A 9950-nucleotide genomic window follows, 5' to 3' on the forward strand; every position below is an offset into this window, starting at 1 on the left:
TTTGTATAAATTCCCTAAATATTATATCATTAAAAAGCTTATTTATAAATATTATTTGACGATTTAATAATTTTTTTAAAAATACTTATATTAATAATGTACGAAACTTAAACTCTTTAAAGAAAGTTGAAATGCATAGATCGTTGTGTCATTATTATAAGTTATGTGACATGATCCACCAACAGAGCAAGTAGAAGAAGAAAAGGGAAATATTATGATAGTTAATGATTAATTCAAAGACTTTTAAACCCTAATAAAATCCCTCCAAGAAAAATAATAAGAGTAAAGTGAGAAAAAAATAATGAAAATAACAGTTTTTTTTTCCATGATAATTGGATCCTAATCAATTGTATTTTGATAGCTAGTGTAGCTTATTGTTGATTCAGACAGGTTCCTAATTTTAAATTCGGAAAATTCTAAAATATTGCTTCCTCATTTTTGAAAATAAATATTATTGTAAATATTCTTTACAAAAAATATATTCAAATACAATAATAAAAATATTTGAAATCTATGATTAAACGTTAGCTAAATATAGAATCATGAAGCAGAGCCAATGAATATAGTTAATACCAACATAAGTTATGGTGCAGTGATTAGACTGTTTCATCCTTAATCAAATGTCTCGAATTCGAGTCGGGGCTCCAACAAGTGTGTCAAAACAAGGACCATAATAAGGTACGTATGCCAGAAAAGTGAGGCCATATATATATACAAGTTGGTTCTAAGAATCAACAAAATGAGTGGTGAATATCCATCTGGTCCCATTATACACTACTTGTTTAACATTTTGTATGATTTGGAAAATATTTTGAAAAATGAATAAAGAAAACATTTGTCACTAGAAGTAGGCAAAGGACTTCCCTTAGCACGATCGATTCAAGCTCATGACACGTATTATTTTTTTGTTTTTTTGATTTAATATAGATTTTACGAAATTTTCTTTTGAACTATGTTATTATCAAGCTCAGAAGCACAATAAACCTCTTTATTATTTTTTTTTCTCATAATTCTGATATGAAATTCGCCTAATATATTAATTGCATTCCTATTTTTGGATAATTCTGATAGTATTAAATAGACCTAAAGTATTAAAAGGGAAAAGTAAGGGAATAAAATAAATTGCTATTGCATTTCAGAGTCATTATGTTGTGTGTAAAATTGGGTTTTAATTAGGAAAACAAGAATTATTGGTTCTTGTTTGACAAAATCATTATTATCATATAATGTTTGGCCTAAAAAATGTAGTTTGAATACAACTAAATGAAGCTCCAATGATAGAGTGACAAGACAATCTTCAGTTCAAATTTGGGAGTCAGCTAACTAAAAGAAGAAAAAAAAACTAGAAATCAATCACATAATTATTTTCTTTCGTGTCCTAAATTGCTTGCGTATCTTAGTGTTGGAAAAAAAAACATGATGTTAACACACAATATATCGATGTGTCCAAATTTTCTTCTTTTAATTCCCCCCATATATAACATTTCTTGTTTTTTCCTATGTATAGCCCCACAAACCAAAATGTTTATTGATGGAGGTTTTTGTCCCTTAGTCAAAATCTTAAGTAAATTATATAATAAATAACTAAAATAATATCATCTCAAGAACTAGCATTTATATGTAATTTAAAAAAAAAACATTATTGGGTAGGAATAAGGACATGGGTGGGTGGTCAATAGTGAGTACTGGGGGTAGGGGTTTGGGGCATTGAGGGCAGGAATAGATAAAAAAATATGCTTGGTGAAAATTTTATTGTATGTATATTTAATAAAATGTTGAATTTTCTTCGATTTCTTCATGTGTTTACTTCTTCATATTTTGACCTTCCTAATGAAATTTTTGGCTCCCGCTACTGATTAAGGGGTTGAGAAGAGACGATGAACCTAGAATGCATACTAATGGATCTTGTTTCCCTTACTTTAAGAAAGTCATTTTTCTGTTATTTTAAGATACTTGTGTTTTCTTAGAGAAAATAGTTTCCAAACATTTTAATCAACCAAACGTAAAAACTAAAAACATTTCTCATAACACATTTTCCTCTTTCTTTTGAGCCAAATGTCTATTAGAAACAGTCGCTTTATCCTACAAAATACAAATTATGTAGAGATAACGTCTGCATACAATCAACCATGTACCCTCCCTATATCTCATTTATTTAAATTATACTGAATATGTTATTTTTCGTAAAAACATATTCTCCACCAAAATTGTTTCTTGTTGGGTCATCCTGAAGAGTTGCCTTTGTTTTTAAAAAATGCACTCAAATAACTATAATAATGTATCATGATTCACTGCTGTCGTCTAAATGAAAACTACTTGACCATTTAGGTGTGTTCGTTACTAAGGAGAATGTATTTTATGGAAAAGGTTTTTTAGGAAAATAAGTGGATATTTTTTTTATTTTTTTATATTCAGTATATAAACAAAAAATATTATCCTAAGAGAGTATATATAATTTAGACAAATATATGAGGAGGGTGGAGACGTGGGAGGACTGAGGATGGAAACTACAGGGGTAAAGATGAGGTGCATCGAAGGTTGTGAAGGAAAAAATCAATGTGGAATACCTCGTGAAACTTGTTGTGACATTTGAAAATCTAATGTCGATAAAAGGTTTTAGCACTCTTTGTTAATGTACATATTTATTACCGCTAGTTAAAAGTTGTTTTTGTTATAGTTATGTAGCCTTTTTTTTAAAAAAAATATTAAAGAAAAACATTAATATATCTGTAGGATTGATTGTTTGGTAATAGTCATGTAGAGAATATCTATAAACTAGCCAGAACCAAAATATGTGAATTAATGTCAATCACCAAATTTCATATATTTGTATAATATATAGTAGTTTCTATGGCTAAGATAAGAAAGGCATCAATCTATGAGCAATTGGAATATTTAGAAGTAACAAAATGTTTATTGTGTGCATGGATGATGGATCCTAATATATATATATTCCTCCATGTAAAGGTAGAACAACTACAATCTCCAAACATATATATGATGTAGATTAATTAATATTTCAAAATTTTGTAGGACCAAAGGACTGTTGGTAATAGACTTACGAGTCTTTCGTGTGAGGTATAAGGTATAAGATATAAAGTATAATAATTTCAAGATAAAATATAAGATTATCTTATCCTACGTTTGGTTGGAAGTATTAATTAGATATATAGTTTTTAAATTATTTATCCCATCATTTATACCACATAGTGAATAACTTATTCTGAAATAACTTGTTCCCGGCCAAACTTCTCCTTATACTTATAAAAAATTTGTGTAAATTGCTGATTTACCAGCATGGTTGGATAGTTGTTATGAATAGTATTATATTGTATTGTATATTGTTTTGATGAATATAATATTTAGATAGATATCAAATAATTACATATTTTAAAAAAATAGACTCCAGTAAATTAATTTGCTTACATATGGTTCGAATAAAATTAGGTATCTGGACAATCAAAAGTGCAAGAGCTGAGTCAACACCAAATTTGATCTGAATATCATGATCTGATAACGATATTATGTAGTCACTATATATATGCTTACAATATTCCTTGTTTTTTTTTTCCTTTCGTTTGGTATTCAATATTCGTATTAAAATTTAGTTAATTTAAATTTATTCTGCATAGGATTTATTTGAAGCAATCTCTTCTGATCAAAACAATTTCATAACTAAGAGTTAAAAGTCAAAACTGAAACGTTTAATTAAGAAAGGAACAACTCTATTTGTGGTAGCACATTCTTTGATGGTTATAACTTATAATATTCCTTGGTCACATTATGGATACTATGGTATAAAATAAACTTTAATTTAAACACTATTTTTTTTTGTGTGTGTATTTTCATTCTTTAAATTTGGCTCACTGCTTTTTTTTAGTACTTTTTTTCATCCAGCTCTCATTTTTGTTCCCTTCACATTGCATGCATCTATGAGCTCTTGTTTGAATCACTTTAGTTTTCTTGTAATTTACATAATTAAACTTTTTCATTTGATTAACTTTTTTAACACACTTCCTCAAGTATTTATTTATAGTTATATACTAAACGCATGAAAATATTATATACCTATAGTGGGTGACAATGGAATTTTATTATGTTGATCATTTTTATTTATTGAGAAATAATTATGTTTTGATAAGTTTTTTTTAATGATCAATTTGGACGATATATATAGCTTAAACTGACTCGGATTTTTAAAGGGATAATTTGGATTAAGGAAACTTGATCTTGAAAATGATACTCTTGAACTTTTGACCCTCGTGCTTTCAAGGTCATTTACAAAATTTGTTGATCTTGAAATTTTATCCATGAAAAAGCGAGATCAAAAGTTTAAGACCACCTGTATTCAAGATCATTTTTGTAAATCACACTTTTGAATGATGCCCAAAATAATCCGTCAATTATCTATGCTTAGCCCTTAAGGCCAACGTGTCTAAATTTGGACGGACTATATTATATTTTCATCTGCTAATTTTATGTTTTTATACATAAATATCTAATATATGCTGGACAATCAGAGGTGGAGTTTGTGGGTTCAAATTTTAGGACAGGAGAGAAAAATATTACAAAACATGCTTCCTAAAAAAGAAAAGAGAATTTTTTGTTGATAAAGGGGTTCGAACCAAAACACTAATGTGAAAAGCATTTTCACCAATCTTCCTTACCATTGAGTTATTAATCAATTTTGTTTAGGGTTCACAAGTTAATATACATATATATTTATTTAATTTTCTAATACAAATACATAATTTATGGAAAAGCTAGTGAGTTTGTCTGAATCCACAAACCCCCACCTAGATCCGCACCTTCGTGGACAATGAACACCTTATATAAGCAAAAGATTCTTTATACGTACGATCGTGTTAAGTCTAATTTCCAAGAATTTGGTTGAATTATTCATAAAAAACTATATATGATCGAAAATAAATTGTAACAGAAAAAAGAAGCAAGAAGAATTTCTAATATGCTAATTGATTGGCATCAAATTTTATTCCTTTGCATGGCTGTTGATACGCATAATCCACAAGAAAAGAACATCAAAAAAAAAATATAGGGAAATTATTCTTTTCATCAAACGCTTATTCATTAATTTATGCAATTTCTTATTCTTCTTTTCCAATTTATTTACCAACCTAGTGATATATATAAATTTGAGGATAATATATTATCTCTTCCACACTACAAATAGAAAATATATTGATTCATTGTAAATTTAAAGAATCATTTTGTGTTATGAAAAAAAGAACAATTAATATGCCTTTGCCAAAGACTATTTCTTCTTGTTACGTACTAATTTTATCAGAAAAATCATTTTCCTCATTTTTAAAGAATTATTTTTCTTAGAAAAAAAATATTTTCCAATTTTTTTATTACCAATCAAATTTAAAAAAATATTTGCAATCCAAGTCAAAAGGCTATATGAAAAATACAAACCAAACCTAAATGAATATTCCTCCTATGAACTAATACCTAACTCTCTTCCACCCTACGTAATTTTTTTAATCTCCTTAAGTGTGTTGAATAAAAGCCCTATAAATAAACTATTCTGCTTCAAAATTAAGAGTTTATTTGGATTGATTTTCCACTTATAACTTAGAAATTTCAACTTATAACTTCTGAATTATTTATGTAATATTTTAACTTAAAATCATGTGTTTATAATTATTATTTTTTTAGTTTATCCAAATATTTCAAAAATATTTAGAAATTATTTTAAATTAAAAACACTTAAAATAAGTCAGTTCAAATAGTCTCTTAAACAAATATCCGCACACAACTTTAAGAAGAGTGACACCATCTTAAAGTCATCATATAGTGCAAGTGACGTGCAAGAAAAATGCATGTAAAGAGTGAGTTGTAAATTGATTTTGTTTTATTTTACTAACCATATTTCAAATTAACTTGAATTTTTAGATGATTTTTTTACTAATCAGAAAAAGAAAAAAAAAGTAGGGTCAATTTGACGAATGGATCGACAAAATGAATTAGAGTTCTGTAATGTATGAGTGCCATTAATTTGGATTGTTTTTTTAGTTTCAATAACTAATATCAAAGTGAATACTTCAAAGAGATATGTATAAGAACCGTGAAGTGATGACATGAGACTTAACTAAATGTTTTTACTTATCTATCGATTGATATATCTTTGTGCGTAGCTTTGAAGCCCACAAAAAGAAGTCAATAAATTTTAGTGATCATAAATATTTAATTGATATTTGTTACATAAATAATCTTCAGATAAGTCCATGACGAAATTGTTGGACATGCGAACAAAATTCAACTTAGAAGGTGAAAAGAAAAGAATGTTATAAAGATACTTTTAATGATGCGAGATGTTTTACAAAAAATTATGTGGACTCAAACAATAGCGAACAATATAAACACCGTACAATGTATGATCAACATGAAAAATTATCACCATCCAGTCACAAATTAATTGTTACATAAATAAGGATTCATCAATTTTGAAGTTGATTTGGATCAAATTGAAGTAAAATAAAAATAAAAATGTGTTATTGAAATTTTTATACAAGAAATTATGATGATGGCCAGAAATTTTGACCTCAAACCTTAATAAATCACCAGGATTTCAGCTACAAATACCGAAAAGGTTCTAGGGATCATCATAACTTATGTTAAGACATGTCTTATCACTAAAATTATAATGATTAATCAAGATGTGTGATTAAAATCCTGAAGATTATCGTAACTTGTCGTAAAACCAAGTATTGTTCAATATCAAATAAAAAATCAAAACAATCCAATTATTTTTAGTGAATATGTTGTTGTTTTCAAGTGAAATGAAATCATCAGATTTTTTAATTGGAATCCTATCCACCTCCAACATAATTGTTTGAAGATGCTGCAAATGTATCTAGAGAACTTAAGTCATTAATAATAGTTTGATTATTCCAAGAAAATATATACTTCAATTATCAATGGCTAGAATCAACTTCTTATTCTCTTTAACAAATTGAAGCTCTTTCAAGAAGATTTTTCGAATAATTTCAAGAATAAAAATTATGTAGGTGCATAATTAGCTCTATTATATAAGAATATATTACAACGATGTTGTTTCGTATTTTATTTAGTATATGCAAAGATAATATTGTTCTTAAAAAATACCTTTTCATTCATCTAATGAATATTCCTATACTTTTTTAAGAAAATATTGTCTAGATAGATAGCTTCTTAGATAATTTAATCTGAAAAATCAAGATATAATTTAGCACTTAGTTCCTAATTTATCATTTATCATTAATTATAGTTATTTCTCCAAATTAAGTATTTCTAAATTGTTATATTTATGATATACAAAGGGTGATATAATAAAATTATTATTTTATTTATTCTTTTTTAAATAGTGTGTCAAGTCGATACTGAACAAGTAAAGATGGACGGGAATAAGTTTTATCTCCCGTAATAAGTCTAATTTCGCTCTAAATTACTCATTAGACGGTTGAGTAATTTGTAAAGATAGACCCTAAGCTATTTCACTCATTGCCTTAAAAATTCGATTAGTCTTTAATGAAATGTTCAAATTCTTTCATATAATTAGTGAAATGAAAACCAATTAACTTTTAAGATCTTAGATATAAATATTTAAGATCTTAAATTTAATTAGTGAAATGAAAAACCAATAATTCAAAGTGTATAAAAGGAATAAGAAAACACTAATTATGTACATGATGCTTAATTATTTAAAATAAAGAGTCAATATTAAAGAATAGTCCACTTTTAAACTAAGATAGTTAAGTCTTTCAACAAATTAAAACATACTATTTTATTATTATTGAAATGAGTGAATATTTCATGTGTCAAAATCAAAGCAACCATTTGAAAAACAAGAGGGATATATATAGAAGGGGACCTCAAATATTAGGTGTCATGTATAGTATTTTTATTTTTGATATCATAGAGAAATCAAGCTCACTCCCCACCCCAACCTCATCAAGTACCTTTCGTCAAAAAATTATACTACAAATAAAAAAATTATCAACTTGATTTCTCCACTATTTCTATCCCCACCTCACCTCTTTAATTAGGTCCTAAACAATTTTTTCGAAATGCGTTTAAATCCTATGCAATATAGGTTAAATATTTATATAATGAGACCACTTATTGATAGTACATAATTACAATTAATTTTTTGATAAATAACTAGCTAACATGTTAATTATTGCAAGTAAATTAAATTCGTCAGCGTATACATACAACATTGCAACTTAAATTTATAAAAAGAATGAATTACGTTTATCTCAACCTTAAAAGTTAGTTCAAAAGATAAAGAATCCTAAAGGGGCTGATGCGAGACTCTTTACTTCCCTCAAGCCCAAGTTGAGGCTAGACATCTAATGCATAGGCAATTTAATATAAAGAGTCTAACACCGAAAATGAAAATTGAAATAAATCATATTCTGATACCATACTATATCATAGTGAAATGTGTGCATATGATCTCATCTAAAAACTTAAATCATAAAAAAATACCGAATATATTTTTATTTAGTTAATTATTAGCTATGTCTCTATGACTTGTTTTTCCACCACAAGTTAATCTCCACCGTTAGAGACAAATAAGTGCCTCAAACCTCTATAAATACAAATGTGTGTCACTCACTTTCATCCATACTCTCAACCAACTTACTTTCTCTCTTCATTTCCACTATCAAACATCTCCTCTTTCAACTTATATTCATTTTATTTATTTTGAGTTATCATCAATCAATGGCTTGCTTAGAACTCTCCAAAGAGGTATATAATATAATTTTTTTTAATTTCTTGTAATGATTATTAATTAATTAGTTATAAAAATCATGAATTTAGCTCACTCTTCTTTAGTCTTAGTGCCAACCATTTACCTATATTGAGTTACAGAGAAAATCACATATCTTTATAATCTTCTCATGCAAAGGGAACACATTTTTTTAATTTTTTTTTTCAAGAAAGTGAAAAGAGAATGATCTTTTAGTTATAGTATTTCTTCAATAAAAAAATGTATTTTATTTTTATTTTTATTTTTTTGTTGGAAATGAAATCTTGATGATCATAAATAGGTGAAGGTGAAAGGAGAAGAAGAGTGTACTAATGATGGAACTGTTGATTTTAATGGAATGCCTGCAAACAGAGCAAAAACTGGAAAATGGCTAGCTGGAATTATGCTTCTATGTAAGTTTTTTTTTTTTTTTTACACAAAAAAAACATAATTTTTCCTTGAAAAAGGCAAAAAAGAAGAAGAAAAAGAACTGATATTACAATGTACTTATCTTTTCTTTTTTATACAGTATAGTTTTTTCCCCACATTAAAATAAGTGTTAAGATATGTCATAGTCTATATATGGTATTAAATTCTCTGACTTCATGACCGACTCTTTTTTCCCCTTTGGTGTGTGGAAAAGGTGGTTATGACATAAAAAAATATCTCTTTTTTTAAAAAAAAAAAAAAATTAAAAATAATACGTTAGACTAGTTTTTTCGGTTAGATTTTGCAGAAGAGTTTTACAAACTTGAACACTTGTTTTCACTAATTTTTACCTATCGAAAATAACCTTTTAAGATACAATCTGCGTATATTTTATCTTTTTCAGACTCCAACAGTGAAATTATACTAAATAAAAATGCATGTCTAAACGTAACGAATTCCAAGAAATCTTTTTTTTTTCTTTCAAGTTTTTCTTGAATTTCCAACTTCTTCAAAAAAACATTTGCTTTCTATTTTTTTTTCTTTTTCTATCTTTAGTGTTAAATAAAAGAAAAAGATGATAACTATGGGAAGTGGTGAGAATTGAGTAATAAATGAAGCCAGCTATCATATGAGGAAAATGCCAAAGAGTTATAAGAGCAAAGACTAGTTTTACAAGCAAAATACTAAGGACATGTGTTAAAAAAAGTTTTCTTATATTGACAGCTCTAATTATATACGTATATAAAATTTGTATGTATATAAA

At 27.0% G+C, this 9950-nt stretch overlaps 1 protein-coding gene across 1 annotated transcript in view; it reads left to right on the plus strand.

The window, feature by feature from the left end:
- The first annotated feature begins 8648 nt into the window (after window positions 1–8648).
- Window positions 8649–9950, plus strand: part of LOC102588731 (protein NRT1/ PTR FAMILY 7.3-like) — a 7298-nt gene continuing 5996 nt past the window's right edge. The window contains exons 1-2 of the mRNA XM_006358570.2: window positions 8649–8757; window positions 9060–9171. Of these exons, the coding sequence (XP_006358632.1) occupies window positions 8731–8757; window positions 9060–9171 (139 nt within the window). The 5' untranslated portion in view covers window positions 8649–8730. The remainder of the gene's footprint in view (window positions 8758–9059; window positions 9172–9950) is intronic.

The sequence above is a fragment of the Solanum tuberosum genome, unplaced genomic scaffold (genome assembly GCF_000226075.1).
Source record: "Solanum tuberosum cultivar DM 1-3 516 R44 unplaced genomic scaffold, SolTub_3.0 scf00274, whole genome shotgun sequence".
NCBI classification, from domain to species: domain Eukaryota; kingdom Viridiplantae; phylum Streptophyta; class Magnoliopsida; order Solanales; family Solanaceae; genus Solanum; species Solanum tuberosum.